This window comes from Zonotrichia leucophrys, chromosome 9 (assembly GCF_028769735.1).
Source record: "Zonotrichia leucophrys gambelii isolate GWCS_2022_RI chromosome 9, RI_Zleu_2.0, whole genome shotgun sequence".
Taxonomy (NCBI): Eukaryota; Metazoa; Chordata; class Aves; order Passeriformes; family Passerellidae; genus Zonotrichia; species Zonotrichia leucophrys.
The window spans coordinates 6,738,495-6,766,470 of NC_088179.1; the positions used below are offsets into that span (position 1 = coordinate 6,738,495).

The 27,976-nt window shown below is 44.9% G+C and overlaps 2 protein-coding genes across 8 annotated transcripts in view; both read left to right on the forward strand.

Annotated features, from left to right (window-relative positions):
- Window positions 1-17,460, forward strand: part of DGKD (diacylglycerol kinase delta) — a 59,767-nt gene extending 42,307 nt beyond the window's left edge. For 4 of the 5 annotated variants that reach the window (XM_064720940.1, XM_064720937.1, XM_064720939.1 and 1 more), the window contains 15 exons: window positions 901-1,062; window positions 1,791-1,919; window positions 2,880-2,976; window positions 3,273-3,383; window positions 4,111-4,207; window positions 4,949-5,056; window positions 5,645-5,758; window positions 6,119-6,253; window positions 8,669-8,820; window positions 9,581-9,692; window positions 9,859-9,951; window positions 10,290-10,409; window positions 10,736-10,853; window positions 12,084-12,214; window positions 13,330-17,460. In XM_064720940.1, coding sequence (XP_064577010.1) covers window positions 901-1,062; window positions 1,791-1,919; window positions 2,880-2,976; window positions 3,273-3,383; window positions 4,111-4,207; window positions 4,949-5,056; window positions 5,645-5,758; window positions 6,119-6,253; window positions 8,669-8,820; window positions 9,581-9,692; window positions 9,859-9,951; window positions 10,290-10,409; window positions 10,736-10,853; window positions 12,084-12,214; window positions 13,330-13,419 — 1,769 coding nt within the window. In that variant the 3' untranslated portion in view covers window positions 13,420-17,460. The remainder of the gene's footprint in view (window positions 1-900; window positions 1,063-1,790; window positions 1,920-2,879; window positions 2,977-3,272; window positions 3,384-4,110; window positions 4,208-4,948; window positions 5,057-5,644; window positions 5,759-6,118; window positions 6,254-8,668; window positions 8,821-9,580; window positions 9,693-9,858; window positions 9,952-10,289; window positions 10,410-10,735; window positions 10,854-12,083; window positions 12,215-13,329) is intronic. The other variant, XM_064720938.1, reaches the window with a different exon arrangement.
- Window positions 17,461-17,544: 84 nt separating this feature from the next.
- PROC (protein C, inactivator of coagulation factors Va and VIIIa) lies at window positions 17,545-27,844 on the forward strand. Of its 3 annotated transcripts, XM_064720945.1 has the most exons (9): window positions 17,545-19,528; window positions 19,869-19,952; window positions 20,328-20,488; window positions 21,408-21,432; window positions 21,950-22,060; window positions 22,753-22,893; window positions 23,245-23,354; window positions 24,261-24,378; window positions 27,182-27,844. In XM_064720945.1, exons 2-9 carry the CDS (start codon window positions 19,886-19,888, stop codon window positions 27,742-27,744), a joined length of 1,296 nt encoding a protein of 431 aa, XP_064577015.1. In that variant the 5' UTR covers window positions 17,545-19,528; window positions 19,869-19,885; the 3' UTR covers window positions 27,745-27,844. The 3 variants fall into 3 exon arrangements, with proteins under 3 accessions (XP_064577015.1, XP_064577013.1, XP_064577014.1); XM_064720943.1 differs by having other exon boundaries at window positions 17,545-19,952; XM_064720944.1 differs by lacking the exon at window positions 21,408-21,432 and having other exon boundaries at window positions 21,922-22,060.
- Window positions 27,845-27,976: the final 132 nt, after the last annotated feature.

Here is a 27,976-nt window from a genome sequence, read left to right on the forward strand (position 1 = left end):
TACCAGCAATTTGATGTTTGTGAAGTTCTGTTGGAGCCCAGGCAATTTGCTTAATTCAGCCACAAGTGTTCCTGTTCTGCTGTACGAGTGGGATGGATTGCTTCATGGGCAGTTCTGATGAGCTACAGGGTCAGCACAAGGGAGAGACTGGAAGAAGGGGGTGAGCTGTGCAGGCAGGGAGCTGGTGGAGCAGCTGAGGGCATTCAGAGCTGGGCCCTGGCAGGGGCTGCTGGGGAGGAAAAGACCTGTTGGTTGCTTGCAGAGGAATTTTTGATTTCTTTAGGCAGCATGCTAGCGTTTAAACCTTACAAGCTCTCAAGCAAACTCCAGTTACATTTCAGATGTGTTTGTTCAGCTTTTCCAAACTGTTTTTCTTCTTCCAGAGTGTGCAATCTGATTCTTTCCTCTGATTATACTGGTTTTTACTGACTGCTCTTTTCTTCCTTTTTGATTATATTTGTCTAGTCCCCTTTTCAAGTGCCTTATGTTATTGCACCACTACAGATTAAACAAACAGGAAATTCTTTAATCATTTCATGTCTGTCTGGTTAGAATTCCTGGCAACATCTAAGTGCAAATAAATGGAAGCCTATCACCTCTAGCACAGTTTACATCTCAGGATGTCTGAGTACCTGTGGCATTAAAAATAGACACTTATATTTAGAGCCTCACTGCTAAAGAGCTCAGCAAAGTAAACAAAGAGGCTAAACCAACCTGGATCCAAAAGCTCTCCAGAGCAGAGCTGAGACAAATGATAAAGGAGAGCTTTGTGTTATTCCTGTTCTTTCCTTTAAGGAATCAGGACATTTAGAATCCCATCCTGTTGCTATTTACATGAGTGGGAGATATTCCTTGCCAGAAGAGCTGTGAGGCACTCACCTGCTTTATCTCTTCATACAGCTGTAGATGAGCAGAACGCCCAGACCCAGGAGCAAGAGGGCTTCCTCCTCAGTCTCTCAGCCTCTGAGGAGGGCAAGGAGCTGAGGAATGAGGAGAAGATCTCCGTGCAGTCATCACACAGCAGCAGCTATGGAGTGTCCAAGGGGAGGAGCCAGAGGAAAGGTACTGCTCTGGGGCTGCCACCATGCAGGTCTTGCCTGTGTATTGCAATTCTGTTAGTTATAAAAAGGGAATGTTATGTGTATTACTTTCTGTGTTCTGTTCTTTTCAAATTTTTGCACGATTGCTCTTCAGGCCTTGCACGTTTCTGTGTTCTAGCCTATGCATTATACACCCCATTTTTTGCTGCATCTCTCATGGCTGGTCCATGATGTTAGCATATGAAAGCCTGGGATTCAGAAATTTTCTTGCACCTTAGCCAGTAATCTGGGTTCTCTTGGCTTTCAGTGCTTGGACAAGGACAGTCTTGAGCACTTTTCATGTCATCCTTTGCAGATGACAGAGAACAGCAGCCAGTTTGCTTTAATAACTGTGTTATGTGAGTAATTTGTCAGAGGTCCCTGATCACTGCTGATACATTTGGAACTTCCCTGAGTATTGGTTTGGAGCCAAATACCCTATCAGTTGTGCTGCTGGCACCAGCTTTTTCTCATATCCATTTCTAATATTTTTCTTGTGGCATTTTGATACTTCCAGTCTGTGGGGTTTTCCAGCAGCACATATGTGACATCTCTGTCTTTTAATGACTGATTCTGTCAGTTCTTTGTTTTCTGGGGGCTCAAGTGTTTTGCTGTTGAGTGATTCCTAACCCAGTCTTGCTGCTTGGCCTGTGTCAGTCTGAATCACAGTGCTATGTTTGTCAATAGCCAAGTTTGTGTTGTATTTTACAGCCTCCAAGTCTCCTTGTGAAAGACTAATAAACAAAGGAAGTTTGTCACTGGGCAGCTCTGCATCTCTTCCTCCCCAGACAGGAAGCCGGGACAACTTGCCAATGCTGAACACAAAAATCCTCTACCCAAGTAAGTGTAACACCCACCACTTCCCACCAGGCAGCCAACTGGAGCGTGGGTGACTGCAGCACAGGCTCCACTCCCCATGTGAGAACATGAAATTGTCCTGCCAGGTGCCCTTTTGTGCAAGGTCAACCATGAGAGAAATCCCTTTGTGGATAACTGCAAGTGAAGACTTGGAATGAGCTGTAGTAGTTTCCAGTTTGTAGCTAAGACTTAGACACAGATTTTTATTAATGCCATGAAGGGGCAGAATTTAGATGCCAGTTGCAAGGAGATACTTCTCTCAAAGTAAGCATGAGAAGGGAGAAATGATGCTGTTGAGAAAGGTTTCTGAAGAATGGCAGCCATGGGTTGGGAGCAACAGTTCCTTTATGTGAAGGCTGAAGTGACTGGCAGTGCACAAACCCAGCAGAATTCCCACCTCCCACATGATGTGCAGCAACTTCTCCCTGTCACTGTAGCAGTATCTTTCTTATCTCCTCACCCAAATTACCTGTTCAAATTACTCCCTCTGGAAGCAGGTAGTTTCCTTTCTCTCTGACAAACCTACTGTTTGTGGGTCACCAGTTAATAATTTAAAAAGCAGAAGACAGTAATTCTTGAACCACTTGGATCATAGCTTCAGTCCTGCTCCTTTCTCTCTGTTCACTGTATCAGGGATATCTCTTGTCTCACCCTGGAACAAAAAAGCTGCTGCAGAGAGAACTCCTATTTCTCTTTTCCATGTTTCTATACAGCTGTGCTGCTGGCCTTAGGCAGTACACTGTCAGTCAGAAACCCTCCAGGCAGCCCCAGAAGCCCTTCTCCTTATCAAAAGAACTAACCTCTAGAGTGACAGAAAGCACTAATGCTATTTGCTTTCTTCATGAATGACAGGGAAGAATATATCAACTCTTATTATCTTGTCTTTGAGATTGAAGTTAGCATTATTAGTCATGCTCTTCTCCATGGTCAATTTCCCTACAGATATCCGTGCTGGCATGTCAGGTTCTTTGCCTGGGAGCTCTGTCATCAGCCGATTGTTGATCCATGCTGATCCCTTTAACTCTGAGCCTGAAAATCTGTGAGTATGCTCAGGAGCTGAAAGGGAGGGAGTGGGTGTTTGCAAGCAGACCTCAGCAGAGAGGGGGATTCCTTTATGGACCAAAGTAATGGACTGCAGCAGCCTGGAGTTACATAAATGGATCCATATGCTGGATTCTAGAACTTAAGGATCAGCTTATGGAGTTACACATGCCCTGACACACATCTGACACAACTGTGCTTGGTGGTCTTTTCCAGTCTAAATGATTCTGTGTGAGATATGCACCAAATGGTACTGAAACTTATGAGTGGAAATTTTGTTCTTCTGTTTGGCAGTGAATATTACACTGAGAAGTGTGTCATGAATAATTACTTTGGAATTGGACTGGATGCAAAGATTTCTTTGGACTTCAACAACAAACGTGATGAGCACCCAGAGAAATGCAGGTGGGTTTGGATCAAACCTTTGGATTGATGCCAAAAGTGACTGAACCACTTCATGCATCTGTGTGGTGAAGCTGCTTGTGTACACTGTGCTGAATAGGTGTGTTGTCTATATAATGCTCCTTCAAGGCTTGAAATCATGATGGAAGAGATAAGTTACTGATTTATTACTCATTCATTATGCTATAAGGTATTTAAGTTGCTACATTGGTGCAGATTTAGCATGTTGGTTCTATTTATGTCATCTCACAGATTTTTCTCCTGGGCTTGCTATTTAGCTGTGAGAGAAGCACATCTCAGTTCTAAATGCAGCAGAGGCTGGTTTTGGCATTGATCCTGCCTCAATACAAACCACAGGTTTGGCCTTTTGAATACCTGAGCAACTACAGGATGCTTTGTGTAGCTTTGGATTGGCTATATTTGCTGTATATGAGGTAATACAGCTGAGCACTGTTGATGTCCTGGTGTGTGAGATGGACAAGTTCTGTGCCAGGGCAGTCTGTGTGTGTTTCTGGTAGTGTCTGTTACTAATGCTTGATTCCTACCTGACATTTATTTAAAGGGAAGTAGTTTCCTAGCACAGTGACCATTTGGAGCAATTGACCCTTTTGGAAGCAGAGCACCTTTGTTGTTTAGGATGTAGCAGGTACCATTTCAGTGTGAAGTTTTTATTCTTAGTGAAAGGGTAAATGTCTGTGCTGACTTTTTGTCATTTTGTTTGCCCCCTTAGAAGTCGTACTAAGAACATGATGTGGTATGGAGTATTGGGGACCAAGGAGCTGCTGCACAGAACATATAAAAACCTGGAGCAGAAGGTCTTGCTGGAGGTGAGGAATTAGCATGTTCTTCTGTTCCTAAGATTGGGATGCCTAATTCCATCTCCTTTAGGCACTGTGATTTTTGGCTTGGTGATATTTGCCTGCCTGCAACAATGTACTTGGCTATGTGTCACCCTGAGGTAACTAAAAGTGGCTTTTCCTGGTTCTGGAGCATAACTTGTATTCTAAGCCCATAAGGGAAGAAATATCATCCTGCTGGAAAGTATTTGCTGTTCCCAATGCAGTGTTCATCATGGATAAGATTGTTAGGTTTGATGTGGTACACATGAACTCATCATTTTAGATGATGGGTATGTGGAAAGCTCTGAATTTAACTCTGCTATAATGTGTATCCAACTGGAAAAGAAATACTTTTGTATAGGTCATGTACAGCATAAACAGGTGATTTGCAGGAGAAGACCCTCCTCACATGGATGTTTCAGGAGTTTTATTCTGCTTTCTTGAGAAATAAATCAAGATGCTTTGCCAAGCCTCTCAGGTGTGCCCTGTTCCTGTTAGAGGAAAAGAAGCAAGAGTATCTCTCTAAAATCCATGTCTGCCAGAAGATGTGTGGCTCATGAGGCTTGAGTGGATACCTTCTACTCTTGTAGGCCAAGAAAAAACAGGAAGAAGCCTGAATTAATGTATTACTAAGATGGTGCTGGCTGTTTTCTGTTTACAGAGCATGTGCTCTGGCATGAGGGTCTCCCTCCTGCTGGGCTGAGATAGTGTTGCTTCATTTCTGTGCAGTGTGATGGGAGGCCAATCCCTCTGCCCAGTCTCCAGGGGATTGCTGTACTCAACATTCCCAGCTATGCAGGAGGCACCAACTTCTGGGGGGGAACCAAGGAGGATGATGTGAGTATTCGCTAAGACCATACAGGAAATGTTTCTACTTACTGTTGCTTTTGAGGTCACAGCCTCTGAAAATAGTGCTTGGAAGAATAGGGCAGGGGGGCCTGTCTGGATGCACTTTCTGTTGGATGTGGCTGAGATACTGAAATCCAGCCTTGAGCAGCTTTCATACCCAGGCAGTCTCTATGGATTCAGAAGAAATACCACCAGAGCATTTGGATCTGCAGAAAGTTCTTTAGGCTGACCTTGTCCCCACAGAGAAATAAAGCCCCTTGACAGCAAAGGCAGCCAGATTCACTCAGAAACATTGTATTCTTTAGAAATTTTTTTGAGTGCCTACTCTCAAAAGAATAATTATTGCCTTGTGGCCTACAGCCTTCATGTCTGAATTATTCTTTATCCATTGGATGCCTCGTTTTTCTTTCTTCTTGCTCATTCCAGATCTTCACCTTCTAGCCTTGTTCTTAATTTTGTGCAGATTAAAGAGCACAATTAAAAGCCAACCCCCAGGTTGGGACCAATAAGGGTTAAAGGAAACCTCTCCAAGAGAGCTGTGCCTCAGCTGAATTCTCTCTCCCTTGTATGTGGCAGACATTTACAGCCCCTTCCTTTGATGACAAGATTTTGGAGGTGGTAGCCGTGTTTGGGAGCATGCAGATGGCAGTGTCACGTGTGATAAACCTGCAGCATCACCGGATTGCACAGGTATCAGCTGCTTTTGTGAGCTCTTCCTGCCTGCCCCCTCTCCAGCTGGTGACTTTGTAAAGCCCTTCTTTCTGCTTGCTCTGGTCCATGGAAAGAGCATCCACCAGGGCTGGAAATGGACATGCTCTGGGGCAGTTTGAGTATGGAATTGTTTGCTAGCATTCATTTTAGTAGGAGTTAGACCAACAACTCAAATACAGATTAGTCCAAAGACAAAGCAGGTGTGTCCTGCTGCCCTGTGTGCCTCAAGTAGCACCAAAGCTACAGCACCTGGGGAGGGGCTTTGGGAGGAAAGAGAATGGCTTATGCTTTTGGAAAATCAGCATTTTAGAGCTTTTCCGACCCAATCACTCCTTGCAGTGCCGGACAGTAAAGATAGCAATCCTTGGAGAAGAGGGAGTTCCCGTGCAAGTGGATGGAGAAGCCTGGATCCAGCCTCCAGGTTACATTTGGATTGTTCATAAGAACAGGGCACAGACCCTCACCCGAGACAGGGTAAGAGCATCCTGCATTGCCTGTGCAGTGCACATGTGTTTTGATGTCCCATATTTCTGAAGAGCATGTGAAGGGCCACATGTGAACATTATCTTTGTGAATGCAAGAAGCCTATTTTATTACACACCAGAAACCTTTTGGGAAAGAATGTGATTAAACTTGCATTCACCACTTGGGAAATGTCATAAATAAGGTTTTTATGCAAGCTTATTTTACTTCCATTTCTAGGTGCCTTGTGACAGTGTTTCTTAACATGCTTGCATGCTGTTTTTTCCACAGGATACCTGATGTGCCATGTGCTGTGGATTGTCTAGATTCAGACGGTCAATGTTTTAATTTGTCATTATTGTTCAGTGTCTGGCTTCATTGACCATGTTTAACAGTGTCTTATGCCTTCTTCAGAAGTGTGTGTCAGTCTCATCTCATAATTTTCAAATATATCTGATGAGTAGCAGCAGATAAGGAAGCCTCCTTGCTCTTTTGCTGTATGATTGAGCAGTGGTCAGACAAAGGAAAGGATAAAGACCCTGCTGTGGCACAGGCACACTTTGAGTCCTCCCAGCTCTGTGACTGTCCATGCATAAACAGTTCAGTTGAGAGCAGCTCTTCATACTTTCCAGGATAACACCCCTTTACCCAGCTTCCAGAGCAAATCCAAGCCCTCTGCAGAGGGACTCACCTGCTGTACCACAAGAAGGAGTACAACAAAGGGGAAAAGGGAAAGCAGCCTGACACAGGTGTGAGGCACATTGCCTGACAAGGGAGTTACAAAGATGCCAGTATGAAAAGAAAGCCAAGGTGGGCATACAAAGCTGCTGTCATGGTAGGACAGGGCACCAGAGACCTCTTAACTGGGAGAGCAGTGGGTATTGATCATAGAACCACAGATTGGTTTGGGTTGGAAGGGACTTTAAAGGTCATCTAGTCAGGCCCCTGCCTTGGGGAGGGACACCTTCCACTACACCAGGTTGCTTAAAGCCCCATCCAGCCTGTGGTCTAAATGTTGCCAGAGATGGGGCATCCACCACTTATCTGGGCAACCTGTGCCAGTGTTTCATCCCCCTCATTGTATAAAATCCTTCCTTATATCTAGCTGAATCTGTCCTCTTTTGAGTTCAAAGAGTGTCCTGTCAGCTCTGATGTGAATGTTGTGGTGGAGAGACAGGAATAGTGCACACAATCTTTTGTGAAGGGCAAGAGAGCTTCTGCAGCATCACACTGACACTTGGAGGGAGAGTGACTGAAGGAGATAGCACAGAGAGCAAGAGAGAACAGGATTGCTGCTGTAAAGGTAAAGGGAAGGAAACAGGAGAGGCAACCTATGTGTGGGCATGGTGGGAAAGGTGACACGAAGCACAAGAGTTAGAGAGGACAGGGTAGTCCCTTGTGAGTGTGCTATGGGTTGGGCCATCAGAAACCACAGCTATGATTGTGCCAGCCCATCCCTAATTGCCTACCAGCTTGGTCTTGCAGTCATGGGATTGCCACTGAGGAAGATGTTCCAGTTTTGCAGTTGCACACTCAACTTTGTCTCAACTTACTCTTGTTTTTCCTGCTGTCCTTTTAAAGGTCACTGCATGCCCCTTCTTTCACAGAGCAAACCTGTCCTGTTCAGTTGAAGTGGATTTCATGCATGTGACCCTGTACCTTTGGTAACATTTTTCAAATGTGATTTGGGATATATAGTTTCCTAAACTGGAGATGGAAACACTCAAATTCCCTTATTTGGCCTCATCTGGCCCACTAAAGAGTTCATCAGCAAGAGTGAGATCAGCAGGTAGCTTGCACTGAGCTGACAGAGCCTGGTTTCCAGTATCAGAGGCAGTAGGGGAAGGGATTGCTTTACCACAGGGCTCCATAGTTTTCATTCTCACCACATTCAATATTAATCCTTCTACACTGGATCTGTTTTGCTTCTTCCCACATCACTACCTGCTGCCCACAGGAATATCAGTAAGGTTTCAGATGTGTCAGATCCTAGCTCTGAGTTCAGATGCTTGGCTCACCAGTTCCTAGGGAAGCCCAGTTTACTTCCAGATAAGGAGGAGCCTTGGACATTTTTAATTTCATGTCCTGAAGTGTCACAGTAATACTGAGGTGTAGAGGTGATACAGCAGCTCAAAGAAAAGACTGCCACCAGTAGAGAATTGTTGGATTTTTTAGTCTGGCCCTTAGAGCTGCCTAGTAATTTTGACAAAAACTATGCTTAAGCAGAAATTCAGCTAAGGCAAGCATATGGCGTGCAAAACTTCATCCCAGCCAGCTACTTAGCAAAGCTATAGGCAACTTAACTGCTGGGCTCTGCAGTGAAAAGTGCCTGTACCAGATCTGCATATTTTACAGGCATAGGCACAGTCACTGGGTTTTTCATAGAAGTTTACAGGATACCTTTTATTTTGCTTGCTGTGTTTTTAGGCATTTGAGAGCACCCTGAAGTCTTGGGAGGACAAACAGAAGTGTGAGTTGTCACGACCCTCCTCTTTCTCTCTGCAACCAGAGATCATGTCTGAAGAAGAATCCACCCAGATCATCCAGTTTGGTCAAGCTGCAGGTGCTCTGATCCACAGGTGTGACTCAACTTGCTGTTGGTGAATAGAGTCTCCTTTAGGGCCTGGAGTTCTTGTCCTGCTTCCTGTTTCTGGAGAGGCTCCTGTTCAGCTACATTGCTGGTCCATATTACTGAGAGTAGCATCATTCATTGTTCACTGTCCCACCTAAACAAGGACTAAAGCTGGATAAACTTTCTTAGGCCATTTTGAACAAAAATTTTTACTTTCATGAGCAAACACGGATCCTTTAATCCTGAAAGAACCTGTTGTCTTTGAATATAAAGTAGTTTTTTCAGAAGAGAAACAAAAGCCTCTCGAGAAGCTCAGGTGACAGCTGGGTTGTTGTAACCTTTATACCTGGCAGAAATTTTTGTACAATGCCCAAAATGTATGCTTACCTATTCATCCTTTAGTCAGGCATTCCATTGGGCTTCTGAGAGAAAGCTCCCAGAGTCATTAGAGAAGGTTGCTGTAAGTGCAGCTGCCTTTCACATCACTCTGGTCATACTGAAATGTCTGGGTTGTATTTCAAGCTGATCCCAGTTTGTGTGCAGAACTGAACATGTTGTGCCTGTGAGAGAGCTGCATTTCCTTGCCTGTGCATGCTCAGTGTGGCAGGAGAGCTGCCCTGCTTTGCCACAGGCTGTGCCCCTGCTGTGATCCCAGCTCAGCTCATAGCTTGGGTGGGTGTTTAAATGGGATACCCAGTCAGGAGACATCTCCTGATTTGAACATATGCAGTGTGATGTGCTGATCCAGTGTGTAATTCTCTCTTTAGCATTCGGGAAATAGCTCAGTCCTATCAGGACATGGAACAGGAGCTTGCCCATGCTGTCAATGCCAGCTCCAAGTCTATGGACAAAGTCTACGCTAAATCCAAGTCTACAGAGGTACTGCACTCACTTGGCATCTCCCATTTTGTCCTTGCTCCAGAGCTCTTGGTTTTCCATTCTAGCTGACCAAGAGTAGGCTTTGCTAGTCTAAGACTTCTTCCTTTTGACTGCTCAGACCTGTGCACTTCTGAGCTTAACTTGTACATTAATTGCTTCCCTGCAGGGTCTGAACTGCAGCCTTGTTGTAGAGATGGTGAATAATGTCAAAGCCCTGCACAATGAGACAGAGCTGCTGCTGGCAGGCAAGATGGCACTGGTAAGGACCACAAAGCAGGAGGAAAAAAGCAGCTTCTCACTTCCTTTCCTTTCCTCCTATTGCCTTACCCTAGCATTTTGCTGGTCTTGGTCTCTGTAAGTCAGTTTAGATGTTATCATCCAGGAATCATTTACTGCAGAAAATTTTGCTACATGGGTGTGCTGTGGAGCTTGGAGCTCAGAAAATATAAGAATTGTTAACTTGGTCTGGGCAGAGTACCTGCTCTGCACTTCCTTTCAGAGGAACTGCTTTGTTAGCTGGGAATTTCAAGGCAAGGGTCTGGCTGTGTGTTTTACCATGAGGCTTTTAACTCTGCCTTTCTTCTATTCCTGATCCAGCAATTAGATCCTCCACAGAAGGAGCAGCTCCAGGCAGCCCTGGCAGACATGGATCTCCAGCTGAGGAAACTGGCAGACATCCCTTGGCTGTGGCAGCTTATGGAGCCCGGTGATGAGGAGGTGAGCAGGACCAAGGCTGTTTTTCCCTAGCTGTTCTCTTTTTCCCTAGTTGGCTCTGTGTCTTTGACTTCCTGTTACTATATGACTGATATGAGAAGAAATTATTAAGAAAGAAACTTGACTCCCTGGGGCTAAAGAAAGTAATTTCCTGCCAAGATCCTTTGCGTACCATGGGATCAACTTTCTCTGCTTCATTTTCTGTCTTGATCAGAATGAGTTCAGGATTTTCTTTTCCTTTCTTTACAAGATCATGATGCTGAGCTTGTTGTTCTTAGTCCATTCCAGTCAGTTTATGTGTGCTTGATTTTTCCCTTCTGTTCTTGCAGAACCAGATGCTGGATTATTCTAAACGCAGCCGCAGTGGCAAATTCCGCCTGGTGACCAAGTTTAAAAAGGAGAAGAACAACAAAAATAAGGAGACTCTCAGTAGCATGGGATTGCCGGGTACCAAGTCTGCTCATTCATTGTGTCTTTTTGTCACAGCAGTGTGGTCACACCACTTCCTGTTCTCTGTCACACAACCTTTCCTTCTGTTTCACCTGCATCTGCCTCTTCTTGCAGGTCTAGTCAATCTTTTTCATGTGGCAAACAGCTTATTGCTCCCTTCTGAGTCATGGTCCACCTGTACCATGCCAACATTCCTGAGCAGGAACAGGAGGTACCCTCTGAAGAACTCTCCCCTACACTGTGCAGATTTTCATGGATATTTCAGAGGGTGCTTAGGGAAGTGAATTTGAGGATTTCGGCATTTTAAGTATGAAAATGACTGCGGGGCCCAAGTCCACGTAACTCCAGTCTTTTCACTGCTTGTTCTCTATGATACAGTAAATGATATTTTTCTGATTGATTCACCTTCAGGCTTTAATCAAGTTTCATGTCTAATTGCCTGGGGAGCAGATGTTCCCTGACCTTTAATCCTATTGGTCAGTAGATAAAAACTGGCCACGAATCAACAAATTGCCATTCAAGACACTTTCTCTCTAAATTGGTCTAGTTGATTTTTGGTTTATGCTCTCCTTATGAAGGCTTTCTTCCAAAATTCAGAAGTATGACCTGTTCTGTTGGCTCTGGGTCCTGTCGTCTGCCATGGAGTTGTGGATACAGTCTCCTGTCTGACAGGCTGGTGTTCATTCACTGCCTCCCAAAACTTGGAAATTCTATTATTCTCTTATTTAGAGACTGCAAGAAGGTGGAAGTTGTAACTCTTCCTCTCTCCCTCAGACAAGGGGGAGAGAGGTTGCTATTTTGTTTACTGAGTGCAAGTGGTTGCACATAGTAATGTGCAAATTAATATACACTGTGATTCTCCATCATATATTTTATGAATCTGTTGTTTTGTACACAGAATTTACACAATTAATTTACTGTTCTTAAACATGGGGGTAAACTTGAAGAAAGTTATCCCTATCAAAAGATATGCCATCTCATCAAAACAAATATGCACTTCCTCCTGGCTGTACTGCAGCAGGCCTCTTCTTAAGAGAACATCTCTTACCTTTTTTTGCCCTACCTCCTTCATTTGAGATCGAAGGTTGTGCTGCCCTCCCCTTATTTAGAGGCTGTGATCCTGCTTGTCCTCCTCCTCTGGCACTTGAGTGCTGTGGTGTCCTCATCTCTCCCTGTCTCCTGGGATTCTGGGTACTCAATGCACTCCTGCTTTTCCATCTCTAACAGTTCACCTCTGGGGGACGGAGGAGGTTGCGGCGTGGCTTGAGCACCTCAGTCTGTGTGAGTATAAGGATATCTTCATCCGCCATGACGTCCGGGGCTCTGAGCTCCTGCACCTTGAACGGAGGGACCTCAAGGTACTTTCACGGTCGGCTCATGAGAAATAGCCAGCTGCATCTGCATGACCTCCTGTGCTGAATGTGCTTGGAAGTGGTCTGCCTGCTGTTCATTCCAGGTGCCTTGGCAAGATGAACAGGTTCACTACAGCCTCGTTTTATTTTCTCACCGTTTTGGGTCACCTGGTTTTTAGTGGCAGGGAGGTAGAGGAGCTGGTTGAGGGACCAGCTGTCCAGTTCTGCCACAGCTTCCTGGAGATGTGATACAGTCCAGCACACAGATCGCCAATAGTGTTCTTGAGAGTCTCTGATTTTAATGAGGGAAGTTTGTCTCAGCTACTGTACCATCTTTGCAAAAGGTGCTGTAATTGGGAAGATTTGGTTCTTACCATGCAGTGACTGGACAAATGGATCATCATACTTCTTTATTACAAGAAAAAGTGATTGTGCACTTTGATGAGGCTTATGGATGGAGAGAATCTTTTTTAAGAGGGCTTAGTAGCCACATTGCACAGCTTTTCATCTCCTCACCAGGAGACATTGTTTCTACTGAGAGAAATTAGAAGTGGTGATTTGCATGTGCAAGAGACTTGTGTCTCATTCTGGTGACTTGCATAGAGCAGGAAAACACAGTTTTTTTTAAGTAGTGTGTGGCATTTGTTCAATGCCCCTTGAACCTTTATTTATCATTTTTACCATCTTCCCATGGTGATGTTTGCTGTAACCTGTGTAACTGACCCCTCTGCATGTCATCCACCTACAGCCTGTGTTTGTTGCATGGTACCCAGCTATCAGATGTGACTGGTTAGTTCCTCGTGCATGTTTTGGCTTCTAGATTTGATCCTTGACATCTATGTGCTCTTCCTGTTCTCACAGCCTTTGACAGCCCAAGCAATTTGTGTTCCTGGCTAACAGTCCACAGTTGTGTCTCTGCATTGCTCTGTGCCCACTCTGCATTCCTTAATAGCTTTTTGATGTGTTGGTTTGAGACTCTGTATATAACCCTCAGGTTTGGAATTTTTCTGGTTGGTTTCCTCCTCTCTTTGTAACTGGCTGGCTAGTTTGTAACTGTTGCTTGGCCACCTAGAGTTTCCTTCTGCCTTTCTCTTAGTGTAAGGTTTTCTTTTTTCTTCCAGGACCTGGGAGTAACCAAAGTGGGTCACATGAAGAGGATACTGCACGGGATCAAGGAGCTGAGCCGGAGTACTCCTGCCAGCGAGGCTTAGCCTCTGTTTTCACAGCCTGTGTCTACCATTCTCACTAACTGCACAGCAGTCACCTCACAAAGCAGATGTGCTCACAACTATCTCTGCTGAACAGCCAGATTTTAGCTGTTCAGAGCTCATATCAACCAAGCATGGTGCTACTTTTTTCCTGTGGGGTGTGGCTGCATCCATTGGAGAGGCACTTCCTCTGTGGTTGGCAGAGCCTCCTGGAGAGAACTCACTCACTGTTTGAAGAGCCATGTCCTGTGTCGTGGGAAGGTCTGGTTCCAGGGACAGTGCAGGACTCCTGAGAGCTGCAACACAGATACCTTTACTGGATAACTGCATCACAGTAGAATCATTCAGGGCAAAAGATGTATCGGCCAGTCTTAATTCAGGAGCATCTGACAGTCTTTTCAGATCCAAAACTTTCCTGCTCATCTCTGTGTCACACCTGTATTTAGCATATTTAAGTGGGACAAAGCCTCTCCTTTCATCTTACTATTCCCTTTTTAATGCATCTGTAGTTGTGTGTAATTTGCATCTGAAATTCGAAGCCAGTGCAGACCTCTTGCAATGAATATCAAGTGATTCTCATTCACTCATGCTTTTGCAACAAACAGTGCATGTGCTTCAGACAGGATTTGCACCAGCTGGCAGGGCCTTCTGCTGGGCCTGCTCTCCTCTACCAGCCAGGGGCAATGGGACAACCTTTAGGTTTTCACCAAAAATGTGCTGCTGAGTCATCACAGACAATTGTTCAGAAATTCCTGGCAGTAAGAAAAGAAAATTCTGGAGAACAGAATAGTTACAGGAGATCAGCTCTGACGTTCCTTCTTCTGAATTCATCTTTGGGAGACCAGGTAAAAAGGAGAGTAGAGCTAATGAGCTGTTTGTGCTGCACAAGAAGGGAGGTATAGGACAGCTTGCTTCATCCTGGCGATGGAGCAGCATGACTGGCACTGGCCAGGTGTAGCTTCCTGCCTGTTCAGTACCACTTCTGTGGCCACAGACACGAGAGCTGTTTCTTTACTTCAGCTTGCAGTGTAGAAAACTATTTCTGTCACAAAAGATGTGACTTAAGTCTAGTACTTGTATCTTTTCACCTGTCTAGGTCTCAGTAGCTTTTCCACCTTCCTTCTGTTTCTTGCTGCCTTGCTCTTTCACTCCAGGGTGATACAAAAGATTAGAGTAGCTCAATTCTCCTGGGCTGTACCCCTAAAAGATTCCATATGCTGTCAAACATTGGGGCTTCTGTAAGAGCGCTAAGAGAAGGAGGATTATTACCAAGCAAATGAGCATCATAATGAAAACTGGGATATGTAGATAAATTGCCTTTGGTACCAGCAGCAGTGGAGCATGGAAAAATTATTGCCTCTGAATCAGAGTTTCTAGATGGCTGACCTCAGTTGGGTGGCTGTTAAAGCCCAAGACCAGCATGCATAGTTACATCACCATCTTTATCACTGCAAAGGGAATTTGGCAACAGTCAGTGCTGTGAGATTGAGAGACAGCAGAAATTTTTAATTACTCAGTAATTTTCTGTGTATTTTTTTTATTATTATTACAGAGTGGCATTTGTCTGACTGTGTCTGCAGACAGAAAAGTCCACATGCACAGTGGCATAAAAGATAATTTGCTGAGGACATCATTCTTTTTTTTACTTTTTAAGTAAAGGATTTTAAAGTAAAGATTTTTATCAAATTGATATCACTTCTGTAGTCTAATAACAATCAGTCAAGTTAGTTTATGTAAAGATTTGTCAGCTTATAAAGGTGCTGGGCTGATTTCATTTCAGCTGGGCAAACTCCATTGAATTCCCTAGTATTTCACCCAGGGTTATTGTGACTCTGCCTGTCTGTTGTAACCAGGCACATTCACCCATGTGTCTCCTCACAGCCTGGCGAGTGACAGGGCTTGTGTTAAAACTCATGAGAAGGTAAAAGAAGACTAAACATGCTAGATCTAGCTAGAGACATTGACAGTATAAATACTGTGGGGCCTGAGCTGGAAATATGTCCAGCCTTGCCCTGAATGTATTTCTCCTATGTGTATGTTGGCAATTGCTTCCATAGCTGTATTTGTTATTTATCAGTACAGACTCCCTCTAACTATATTGAATTCCTGAGGTATCAGGTAAGTAAGAATTGCAAGCATACTGTATTGTCCCACTTGCTTGTTGAGGCACAGAGCAGCATCAGGATGGAAAATGAGGAGAAGTCTCAGGAGAGCCCCAGGATGCAGCCATCCCCAGTGGTGGTGTGCAGTGACCTCACAGTGTGTGCATCCCACTGTCTATCCCAGAATTGTTTGTTTCTGGGACATCCATGTGCCTTCCAGGAGAGTGCAGCAGGGGGTGAGGCAAATGATAACTCCAGAGAAGAGGTGAGATCTGTGTTTGCTCCTATCTGCAGTGAACTTTCCCCAGCAGCCTCATGGTTAAAGATGCATAAACAATAAGCTCTTGCCTTGCATAATCCTTGAGGGATTAAATTCTTGCTTCCATAGAAACAGCTCCTCTCTACTCTTCCTGCCCAGAGCAACAGAGGAATCCAAAGAGTTTTTACATTCAGGTGCATTCCTTAATTCCATATCCATCAAGACCTGCTGGCCATTAGCCATTTACATGAGTGATGAGGCCTGCACAGATGCATCTTCATTTCTGTTGCTTTTTTGATCTGTGTGTCAATGCCTTCAGATCCTTTTTGTGCACATGCACATCTGTCAATGGGTTAACAGCCACTATATTCCTGTCTTACTTATCAGAGGCAGGAAGGGAGTTCTTCCTTCTTTTAAGACCTAGAAAATGGGATCCACATTTAACCTGAGTGCCTTTGGATATTTATTAAGGTTTAGATCTAAGAAACCCCAAAGGGTTGTAGTTCTGTATGTCTCACTGGGAACAATGCAGATTTCTGTTGGCAAGATTTTTGAGAATAGATGAAGACAATTTGTGTTGCATATCAGTGAGCTCTATCTGCAAAGTAGAGAGCCAGGTAGAACTCCTGGCTACTGCCTATTCTGAGTTTCTCTTCTGACATCTGATAATTTTTTGTGGGAGAAAAACTCAGGAGCGACAGTAAAAAATATGCTGCTTTGCCAAAAAGAGACTGTCCAGCAGTCTCAGGAGCACCAGCCTGAGAGAAGCTAGAACTGCACATATCACACAGGTGTTTAGTCCCTGAAGAAACACAGCTCCTGTGAAAGCCATACAGCACCTTCTGTTCACATCCCTCACCCTGGCAGTGGCTGCAGTGAGCTGGGCACGAGGTTTCTTCTGCTTGGAAGAGGCTTCAGTCTGTTCTCTCACATTCTGGCACCATCCTGGATATTTAATGGCAGATTCTGGGGAATGATGGTTGGGGCTAAGTGAGATTGTGTGCAGTGGAGACTGGAGGGAGGTTTGGCTCTTGGCAGTGCCCTGCCCTGGGCTGCCCTCGGGAGGGCTGGTACAGCCTCTCTTCTGTACCTTGTGGGATGTCAGCAGGAGCCAGCACAGGGGCCAAGGGGAGCTGTGCTGCTGGGTGCCTGGAGGTGCTGGCCTGGCACCTGGGAGCCTCCAGCTCTGCTGAGGCCTTCTTGTGTCAGTGCTAAATCTGCTTCTGCCCCCAAATCACATGGAAAGCTTCGATCATTGTTTTCGTGTTATTTAAAAATGTGCATAATAGCGATGTGATTTATAAAACAGACTGTTTACAAGACATATTTTGTATCTTAAGATGTGTGTACTGTAAAAAAAAAAGGAAAGTATGAAAAATGATGTTTTTCTACAACTGTCAGCAGTGACTGCATGTCTGTATCATTGTCCACCGACCGTTGTTCCTCAGGGGTCTCCCCACCATCCCTGCGATCCTGTTGAAAGCATCGGGAAGCAAGTGAATCCCTGTACAGTCTTGGGAAGAAGGTTTTGTGCCTTAACAATGGGACCTGCTTCCCTCCTATTTATTTTGTTAATTTATACAGTGATTACCATGGAAATGTCTCTTGGGGTTTTTTGTACATAGTTTACTTGTTGTAAATATGTTTTTCTTGTATATAAAGTAAACATGTTTCTGAGCTTCCAGTAAGGATTCTCTGTTGCTGTTTTGTTGTGAGAGGGCTGCTGTGCCCATCAGGTGGGAGCCAGCTAATAAAAACCTGTGCTGTGATCAAATGGTTTTATCCTGGCTTGCATCAGAAGTTCAGAGCTTTTCCTTAGAGAGGAATGAAATGGTAAATGTAAGTGTTGTAGACTAACTTTGTAGCATTTTTTGTGTTGCTTTAATTGGCAGGGAGTAGAAGACATCAGTTTAATTTTTTTAGCTATGTCTTGTAGTGAACAAACGATATTTTAAATGTGGTGCTTCTACTGGTGCTCATCTGATCAAAGCTCTGCTGACAGCAAAGCCACAGCTCAATGGGAACACTGTCAGACTCAGCAGGGCTGTGTTGGTTACCCCTCCTCAGGTGCTGTTCCTGGCCATGGTGCAGTGCCAGGATGAGATGGGAGCAGTTGTTCTCTCCTCCAGCTGGGCCTCTGTGTATTCCATTTATTGCAGGCGGTATGTACAGTGACTGGAGTAATTTACAGAAATGTGGGAGAAGTGAATTTTCTTGTGAAATGTAGGAACTGAGTGTTATAAATGACACCTGTAAACTTGAAACAAAAAGATTTGGTGTGTTTGGGTGAGCAGTTCATAGAGTGGATTGTGACAAGCTTTCTCTTCTGTCTGTGCAGATTGGTGTGTTCATAAGATGCTGATAGGAAACTTCCAGCAGATTTGTTTAAATTGACAGGATGGTTGTAGAGTTCCACAGTACTGTCCCAAAGTGGGTGGAAAGTAAGTTACAATGGTCATGAATGTTTTCTGTGTGAAAAACATCTTTGTATGTGATAATTAAACAGAGTATGGAGAGAATAGGGTATGGAACAGGAACATCATTCTGATGTTACATACTCTTGCATGATGAAAGTGGTAAAATTTTCATTTTACTATTTTTCATTGGTTACCTGGAGCCAGAATAAGGAGGAAATAAGAACTACTGTGTTTACTCACACGTGCATCATTCCCCAAGTGTCAGGCTCTGCTTTAAGTGGCACTACAGAAAAAATGGAAAGAAGGCAACAGCAGAGACAGAAGATACTCTTACCCCTCTGATACAGGTGAATTAATTTTGGTCTTTTTTTAATAATGTGGCAGAAGCTAATAGCAAAAAACTGACTGCCCCACTCAGTGTGTCTCTGAGGACTCCTGGGTGCACAGGTAATGTGCATGAAGATGCCATATCTTCAGCATCATCTTCAACCCTGCAGAGGGTCATTAGGCATTGGAAGGGGCTGCCCAGAGAGGTTTGGAGTTCCCCTTACTGGAGGTGTTCAAGGAATGACTGGATGTGGCACTCAGTGCTCTGGGTGACAAGGTGGGGATTTGGTCACAGCTTAGACTCAGTGGTCTTGGAGGTTTTTTCCAACCTCAGTGATTCTGGAATTCTGCCCAGCTCACAGAGGTGCCACTGCAGGCACTGTTTGCAGAGAACTTGGACATGCTGGTTCCTACCACCTCCAATGCAAGAAAATTTCTGAAAAGGATTGGGGGTTTTCTCTAAATGCTTAGTGTTCACAATTCAATAGAATACTTTGTTCCGATGAGAGCTAACCCAGCACAGCATAAGCTGCAATTTGCTGGTACAAGCATCTGGTATCTGCTTAGGGCTGTCAGTGGGGGTTAGTTCCCTTTGCTATTTTGTGGTGGAAGCTTTGATGAGAAAGTGAAGTGAGAGGACTCTTATAAATTGCAATATGTGTCTCTTTTGGGTGACTCCGTGCTGTGAGAAGAGGGCAGGATCTCTCAAGAGACCGCAGCACTGGGTATGTACACTTGCACGTTATATATATAACCATTTCTACTCACCAGAGAATCAAAAGGAGAAAATGGTTTGAGAAAGGCAGAGTGGGTGTCTCAGCTGTTTTACTTTTCCCCTGTATGCTGGTAAATGGTCAAGCTCTCCCTGAGCACTGTTTGTTTAACAACTAAAAAGAAAGCATTTCGTGTCACTCCAAAGAGTAAATATCTGAAGTTATGGATTAACTAAGTTCCAGCAGAGCTCATGGAGAAAGAACAGATCACACTGATTCCCACTGAATAAAGCAGTAAGTCCTTCAAAAGTATTGTATCCTTTGAGATTTCTAAGTACAGCTTGCTTTATTGGAGCATGAAACTTGTAAAAAATGTCCAGTGACAAGGGGAGGGTGTGAGGACAGGCCAGAAGTTTTCTGGGAGAGCTGCTGATGTATTAAAGGGAACGAGTAAAGCAGTCTGAAGGGACCTTAGTGAACAGCCACTCCAGAGCTGGAGTCAGAGACAGGGCACAGCAGAGAAGTGGCTTTCTGAAAAGCCAGTGAGTGAACTGGCTGGGTGGGAACTGTCTGCAGCAGGGTCTTGTGTCACTCAGCAATGTGCTCTTCTTGATGCCTGCCCTCTCCTCCTCAGGTGACTCCTGCTGCAGGATGTGGAAGCTCCTCACTGTGGGGCTGCTGCTGGCTGCCTGCTCTTCCTGGGGCTGCTGCACCTCAAGTAAGCATTCTTTTGAGAGATGTCCTTCAACCTTTCCCAGTCACTGCAGTTTCATTTCCTGCTCCTCTGTTAGTCAGAGGGAGTGGCTGGAATCATTCCCGTTAGGAGGGTTTGACTTCCTTTCGCAGAGGTTGACAGTGCTGGGGCCATGGCAGCTGCCTGGTCAGAGCCCTGCTGAGCCCCATGAGATGTCAGAGTACCACAGGGCAGAGACTGGAGCTTGCAGCACAGCACAGACAGCCCATGGTGTCTAGGGCAGCCTCTCTTGCTGTACTGGGGAGAGGCTCTTGCTCTCCTAAGGTCCTTTGGGAAGCACCACTAGGAGTTTTCAGCCAGCTCTTTTCTCTGCTTCTGCTCTCACCTTTTTGCTTGCAGTATTTTACAGCAGTAAAGATGCAAACAAAGTCCTGAGAATCCAGAAGAGGTCAAACACTTTCCTGGAGGAGCTCAAGCCAGGCTCTGTGGAGCGTGAGTGTGTTGAAGAGCGCTGTGACTTTGAGGAGGCCAGTGAGATATTTGAAACCAGGGAAGAAACAGTAAGTTGGTTTGTTTTAAAGGATAAGATAACTTAGCCAATCAATGATTTTCTTAAAATATTGCAATCCAGGGCACAGGAGATCATGCTGTCAGTACTGAACATGGATCTTTTCTGACTCCTCAGGTGTAGGCATGGTTTAGAGTGTCCCTGTGTTACAGTGATTGTCAGGTTACCCCTCTATGGGCCACAAAGCTTGGCTACTCAAGCATGTCCCACCTGGCCCACCTGGTGAGGTTTGGGTCCTAGACAGTTAATTCCAATCCTTGCTTTGACCCCACTGGCTATTCTTGCTGCTACTAAGTTTTTCCCAGTCTTTCCAGTCATTCCCCTTTGTTGTCCATTCATCAGTCCTGGCTGCTTTTCAGTGTATCTCCCAGGTCTCTCAGTTATGCGTGACAAACATTTCTCTTATCACTACGTTCTTTCTCTCCTTCTCCAAACTCCTATTTTGAGTTGGACACTATATTTACTGTCTGCTGATTCCTGCCCCTTTCTGCACTCCATTGTTGTGTGGGGTTGTACTCCCTGTTGCTGTTTTTAGCAGAGTAGGCTCAAAGCATAGGATTACCCAGTCCTTGCTGTCCCTCAGATCCCAGAGGAGAGAGGGGCTGTCCGTAGAATGCCCATGTTTTGTCTAACTGGGCTCAAGTGAGCTCGGGTGACCTACCTGGTAGAAAGTGCCAAGAAAATAGCCTGCAAGCAGAGCAGGGGAGCCTGTGCTTAGTACAGACAGTACAGGGGGATCACTGGCTGCTTTTCTTGGTTTGCAGTGCCAGTCACTGCACTGCCAAGAAGAATGAGACCGATGTTACTGACCCAAGTGCTGTGTCCTGTTGGCCAAGACCACAAAACACTTAAAATTCCTCACTTGTGAAAAATGGTGTTCTTGCTGTAATACAAGTTTTATTTCTCCACAGCTAAATTTTTGGAGCAAGTATGTAGGTAAGTAAAGACACTGCTAATCACTTCTCTGTGCTTCCTCAGGAGTTACTAGTACTCAGCCTTCCTCCTGCCATGTGTCATATACTGATTCAAATTCTCATTCTCTCTCATAAGGGATGTGCAGAGGATGTTTTCCTGTTCTATCATACAAGCAACCTTCCTAAAACACTTGAGGTGCACCTGTACCTATCATCAGTCATCTTCCCAGAGTTAAGGAATTGGTGAATTGCTTTGATGCTCTAACCATGCCTGATGTGGTCCAGCAGTAACCTGCTGCTGTCCTGCCTGCTTCAGGCTTTACTCTTTGCTCCCCTTCTGCCCACTCCACTCACTCTGCAGATGTAATTGAGAACGCAAACAGATGGCCCTGCCTCTGGCCAAGTGCCACAGAGGTGTCACCATTAAGTGCCAGAAACATGGCTGATACTTGGGAGTCTGGGGAGGGTCTGTTCATGTTGTTGTTTGATCTGTGAGCTCTGTATGGTTCAGCAACTGAGTTTTCCTACCTCTGTTTCAGATGGAGATCAGTGTAAACCAAATCCTTGTTCCAACGGGACCTGCAAGGACAGTATTGGAAAATTTTCCTGCATCTGTAACAAAGGCTGGGAGGGGGTTTTGTGCAGTTATGGTAACACTGCATTTAATCCACTATAAAATAACATCCTTTGTGACAGGGATCTCTGTGTGATAGGGATGGACACTTCAGTTATTGCATGGCATATTCTTCCTTTATACTTTCTTCACTAATGTGGTTTCTCTCTTGCTTCTTGATGGGGTAAGAAGTTTATCTGTGCTTATCTAAAGCAAAATTAACTTTGTATTGCCATAGGATAATTTTAAAGATATGAGATATCTAAATTTTGGACAATATTGGAAATAACTCTGTGAAGCAGGGGTTTGCTTTAGAATTGAGAATTATGGTGGGGTTTTTAAATACAGGGGAAAACCCAATCCACTGCAAATATTTTATTATTGTGACAGTTGCTTCCTTGAACAAAAGCTGGATACCATATTTAGGGATGAGCTTTGTATGTCATGTATCATCAACAGCTTTCACTGTGGGACTTGGCACATAGTGACAGTGCATTTTCTGTTCTCCAGTCTACACTAAGCTGTTTCCTCCATCTCCCCTCTCCCTGATTTTGGATCTAGGTCTGTTTGCTCTCTAGAGCCCTGTGTGTCAATGAAGCCCACAACTGTCATTCCAAATCCATGGACAGCTGTTACCCACTTGAAGCACGATGTCACTTTGCCACCTTACCTTTCTGTGACTCTGACTTCCCAGCTCCATCTCTCTCCTGCTGTTTGTTTTTCCCACAGAGGTCAAATACAGCAACTGTTCCATGGACAATGGGGGCTGTGAACATTTCTGCATGGAGGACCCTGCTGAGCAGCATCGCTTGTGCAGCTGTGCATCGGGGTATCAGCTCAAGGATGACCACACCACGTGTGAGCCTGTAGGTAAGAGCACGGTGTTTGTAGTGCAGCTTTGGCAGAGGATTATTTAGACTGATGTAAAAGAGTTTTATGGGAGATTTCTCTGCAGTGCACTTTGTACTCATTTTCAAAACATCTGTTCCTGAAGAGTAACTCTGCCTGCATTTCCCAGCTCCATACCCACTTTATGGCCATTTATCCATGTGTGTCTCAGGGAGACATAAAAGGGAGTCAGGAGTCTGCCTCCTCTGCCAAGCACTGAGGGACTTCCAGGAAGCCTCTGAACAATATTGCCTAGGTTAGACAGAAGAAGTCCTCTAAAAAGAGGATTGGGTGACCTGGACTTTGCTAGTGAATTCTCTGCCTCTCCTGCAGTGGAGTTCCCCTGTGGAAGAGTGAAGTCAGACTACATTGAAGCCAAAGCAGACTTCAATATTCGGCTCATTGATGGAACAGCTGGAAGAAAGGGAGGCAGCCCTTGGCAGGTAAGGAGAAAGGGATTCTTTGCCACAAATAGCTCAGGCTTTTCCTGAACTGCTCTGCCTCCATCTCTGCTCCAGAAAGGGTCTTGCCTTGTTACTGATGGTGTCGTATGAAGGTAAGGTTCCCTTTGCTTTTTCAAAAGCATCCCAAAGGTTGGAGTAGCAGGAAAAAATAATTTAGTATCTGTGAGGATTCTTGACCTTGTTCCTCTTGCCAAATTTTTGACCTTACTGTGCCCAACACCGCCAAGAGAGAGGATGGTGATGGCACTCACAGCAACTGCTCTGTTGCTCCATCCTGGGGAACTCATGGTGTGTGATGTGTGCTTCAGCTCCTGCAACAGCCTTCCAGTGGGAGGTGATCTTCCTGCCCTTTCTTAGAAGCCTTGTCTGTCATAAATTCAAGTTAGCAGGCTTAATCAGCAAAATATGCCACGACAGGTTGGCTTGTCACAAAGAAAAGGGAGACCTCACAGATCTTACCATGGAACTAATGAATGCAAATAATTAGGGCCTGGTTCCCTTTGATATTAAAGGGCCTTTTACACCACAGCATGTGAGCTGCAGCCTGAGATGATGCATGGTATCTGGTGTGGGACACACCCCTCATTTGTGCTCTGTATTTCAAAGCTTTGAGTACAAAGTGCTGCTTTGCAGTGACCAGCATCACCCCATGCTGATTTGGATGAAGCCAGCCCTCATTCAGGAAGGACATTCAAAACTTTTTTGTAGATATTTCACAAAGACTCTATTTATAGGGCTTTTGTCCCCTTGTAGAGCTTTGGCTTCAGTGAATATGACATTTGGTGCTTGCTAAGTCTGGGTATTGGGCAGCACCCAAGAAGAATGAGTACAATATTCTGTGAGCTGTGCTCCATGCAGTGTCACACTTCCCTTGTCTTGTTTCAGATTATGCTGCAAAATACCGAAGGGACGTTTCTGTGTGGGGGTGTTCTCATCCATCCATCTTGGGTCCTAACAGCAGCACACTGCCTTGAGGAACACAAGGGGTTCAAAGTTAAACTTGGTATGGAAAATCACCTGTCCCTGTGTTTTTTAAATATAACTGTTTATTTCTTAACATTTGTCATCTCAGGGAAAAGACTGACAAGTTCTGAAGACAAAAGTCCTTGGCTGTAGGAGTGGTCTGTATACACACTATTTAATATGCACCTTAGCTTAAAACAAAGTTTAGTAAAAATCTGATTTCATTTGAGCTATTTGAGCCTTACTCTGGAAGCGAGCTGATGTCTACTGAGCACTGCTGCTGGTCTGTAAATTAGAAAGTCTTGGTCTCTTCTACCTGTGTTTTTCTGATGATGAAAATATTTAAGACCATCCCAATACTGAAAAAAAGTCTTGATCCCAGAAGGAGAATGTCACAGGGTCTCTTCCTGCCTTTTCATGTATTTAAACACTGTTACTTAAGAATGTTTCACTGGAGAGGTGCTGCAGAATGACAACACTACCTTTACCTGCTCTGCTGCCCTGGAGCATGAGAAAATGTCATTATGTCAAGTAAGTGCTTCTCCTGAATTAACAAAGGTAATTAGTGTTTCATTCACACTTAGATTTTTTTGACATTTTTTTCTATCTAGCATTGGTGCTGATGCATAACAGTTCAACTGCTTGCTTTCCATTAGTGAAAGGATAGATTATTCCCAGTATTTGTGGAGTCCTGCCAATATATTGTCTGTGTATACAGCCTTAAAAATGGGTATCTGTGTGCATGTCCCATACACACTGTGGATGTGCCAGATGCTAGAGAGCAGAGACAATAAGTTTATGTACATCCAACATAAAGAATGAATTGAAAAGTGTGTGATGTAGCCTTGGGTCCTCTTAGTGCCAGAATATTCACTTTTTCACAGAGACACATCTGTCACCAAAAAAACAGTTATCATCAGAAAAACCTGGAGACATCTGTGAGCGATGAGGAGGAGAGTTCTGGGTGAAGACATTGCCCTGTGCATGTGGACAGCCAGGAAAGTGTTGGGACTGAGCCTGCACAGGTGCTGCTCAACCCGTGTCTGTCAGGCTGGGATACCCCACACCCTCCTGGACTTGTCTCACTGCAGCTTGCCATCCACAGGAGCAGCTGGAGAGGAAACTTGCATCTGAGTTTACACTTAGCTTGGGGAGAAGTCTTGTAGCAGCACTCATGTGGCTTTTTATTGTCTGAAATAGAAAGTTAGTTCGCAGAGTAGCTGAAGTTTTGGAAGATGGATTTGAGTGTAACACAATGTTCCTGTTTGTGGCTCTTGTTCCTGCATCACCAGCCTAAGAGCATCCAGAAGTGTGTTCAGAACTCCCAAGAAGATAGAACAGATAGGTGGATGTAATGATTAAATTCAAAACCATGTTTCTGCCTTCACAGTTAATATTTTTGTGCCAGCAGCAAGATTATGATGGTCCTTATTGTGTAGAAGGAACTTGATGCATTTCCACAGCCTCTGGGTTCAGTACCTCCAGGTGTACATCCAGGATTTTTGGAATTGAAAACTCTGGGGGTGGATAACTGACCAGAAGTCAAAGAGTGTCCCCCTGGGGGTGAGGGAGTCTGTCACTGCAGGGCAGAAGGTGTCACCCAGTGGTTGGTGGGTGCCTCAGGATGGAGACAGCCGGTGGCTGTGCTGGTGTGCAGAGTGTGTGGCCCCACAGCAGGTGCGTTCCTGCACAGCCACTCTGCCTCCCTCAGAGGAGATGGTCTGATGGTGCTTGAGTCCAGAGGTATTTCTGCGGCCTAAAGCAGAGTTTGTATCTGTCAAGGCAGGAATAAAGCCCTGCCAGCCAGCCCCCAGCCACAGTGGCTTCAGGCTGCCTCAGGGTGCCACCAACACTGTCACCGCAAAGAGATTGTGATGGGAGAGAAAAACTGATTTGTGATTGTTGCTCAGTACTAGCAAATCCATCAGGGGCTGGTGCCACTCAGCACAAGACATCAGAGCAGGTTCAGCTGTCTGCTCTGGCCACGTGTGAACTGTCCCTTGTCTGTCTGCAGAGGAGCAAGGAGAGAGACTCAGAAATAAATGGTCTGGAAGACCAAGATCCAAAGCTGGGATTAAGAGATCTTTTGAGAATATATTTCTGTAACTACTGTGGTTTGTAAGTCCCTGTGGTTGGAGACGCTCCTTACAGTAAAAAACTTGCAAGATCTCCTTGGCAGCCTGCCAGAAAACCTAGCCCTGCCTTTCCTATTGCAATGTATCACAAATGCCTTCTTCCTTTCTGGCCCTTTTCAATGTAGATTGTTGCTTGCTGTTCCATAACTGCTTGGCCCATGAAGTAGCCATGATCATGTAGCACAAATAGCAACTGAGGAATCTTCAGCACTGAAAAATTCCTTAAAATACAGATGTAAGATTTCAGAAAGGAATAATCTTTCCTGTCAGTCAACTTTATCTTACAAATGCTGACATTCAGCCATTCAGGCCCTGGCTATTCGGTGTAAAGCTCATATCCTGTTGTTAAGGTCCTGTTTTGTGGTGTGCTTGCTCTCCCAGCTTTGAATGCAGGCTCCAAGGAGGTTGTGTTCCTCCTGACTCACACTGCACAAGTGTACTGAAATATGAACACCACAGGGCAATTTGGTTTTTCAGCTGATGACCAGAGCTTTAGAGCTGTAGAGGTATTCATCATTTCTGTAAATATGAAAAGTTTAGAGATTTGTCCACCTGTTAAGAACACTGTTAACTTAGTACACAAATAGTTGTATTACAAGAGAAGTAAAAACATGGAGTGCAGTCCTAATACCCGGTGTATTCCAGATGCTTTGGTCTTCACACCAGAGGAAGCTTTGACAGCATCTGCCATCTTGTTTGCTCTTCCAGGTAAATTCCGTTTCCGTCCTGAGGCAGATGAGCAAACCATTTGGGTTGATAAATGGGTGACGCACGAAAATTACACCAAGACGACCTCAGATAATGACATAGCCATGCTGCACTTGGCTGAGCATGTGATGTATTACACATACGCCCTCCCCATCTGCCTTCCCACCCGCAACCTGGCGGAGCAGGAGCTGATGAGGAGCGGGAAGCAGGCGGTGGTGACGGGCTGGGGCACCATGAGTGAGCGGAACCACACCTACGCCGCTTTCCTCAGGTACATCCAGATCCCCATCGTGCCCCACAACGAGTGCGCCCAGGCCATGCGCTCGCACGTCTCTGACAACATGCTGTGTGCTGGGAGCCTGGGCGACAGGAAGGACTCCTGCCGCGGGGACAGCGGCGGCCCCATGTTCACTAGATACAAGGATACTTGGTTTTTGGTAGGGCTGGTCAGCTGGGGTGAAGGCTGTGGAAGAAAGGGGAAATTTGGAGTCTACACCAAAGTTAGTCAGTACCTTGAGTGGATCCAGCACCACATAGATAAGTCAGCTCCTTTGAAGGGTTAATTCTGATCCAGAGTCTGGAATGTTGTGACTCTGTGCTAGTGACAGTATACACTATAATGTACTGTCAGATCTTCAGTATTAAATATTGAGTATGTGCTAACCTTGTGTGCTGTTTTCCTTGGTATCTATTTTTTTTTCTCATTTACATTGGTTTGTTGCAGGTTATGTTTATTTGTGGCATGGTCCTACTTTAGCCTTACAGGCAAGAAAATATCCTCTGTTAGCCGAGATG

Bases quoted from the DNA above. Each gene is read 5' to 3' on its own strand.
- PROC (XM_064720943.1), top strand. From the start codon at position 19,847: ATGCCTGCCCTCTCCTCCTCAGGTGACTCCTGCTGCAGGATGTGGAAG. The intron at 19,953-20,327 runs GTAAGCATTCTT...TTTTGCTTGCAG, and splicing joins CTGGGGCTGCTGCACCTCAA to TATTTTACAGCAGTAAAGAT. The intron at 23,355-24,260 runs GTAAGGAGAAAG...GTCTTGTTTCAG, and splicing joins AGGGAGGCAGCCCTTGGCAG to ATTATGCTGCAAAATACCGA.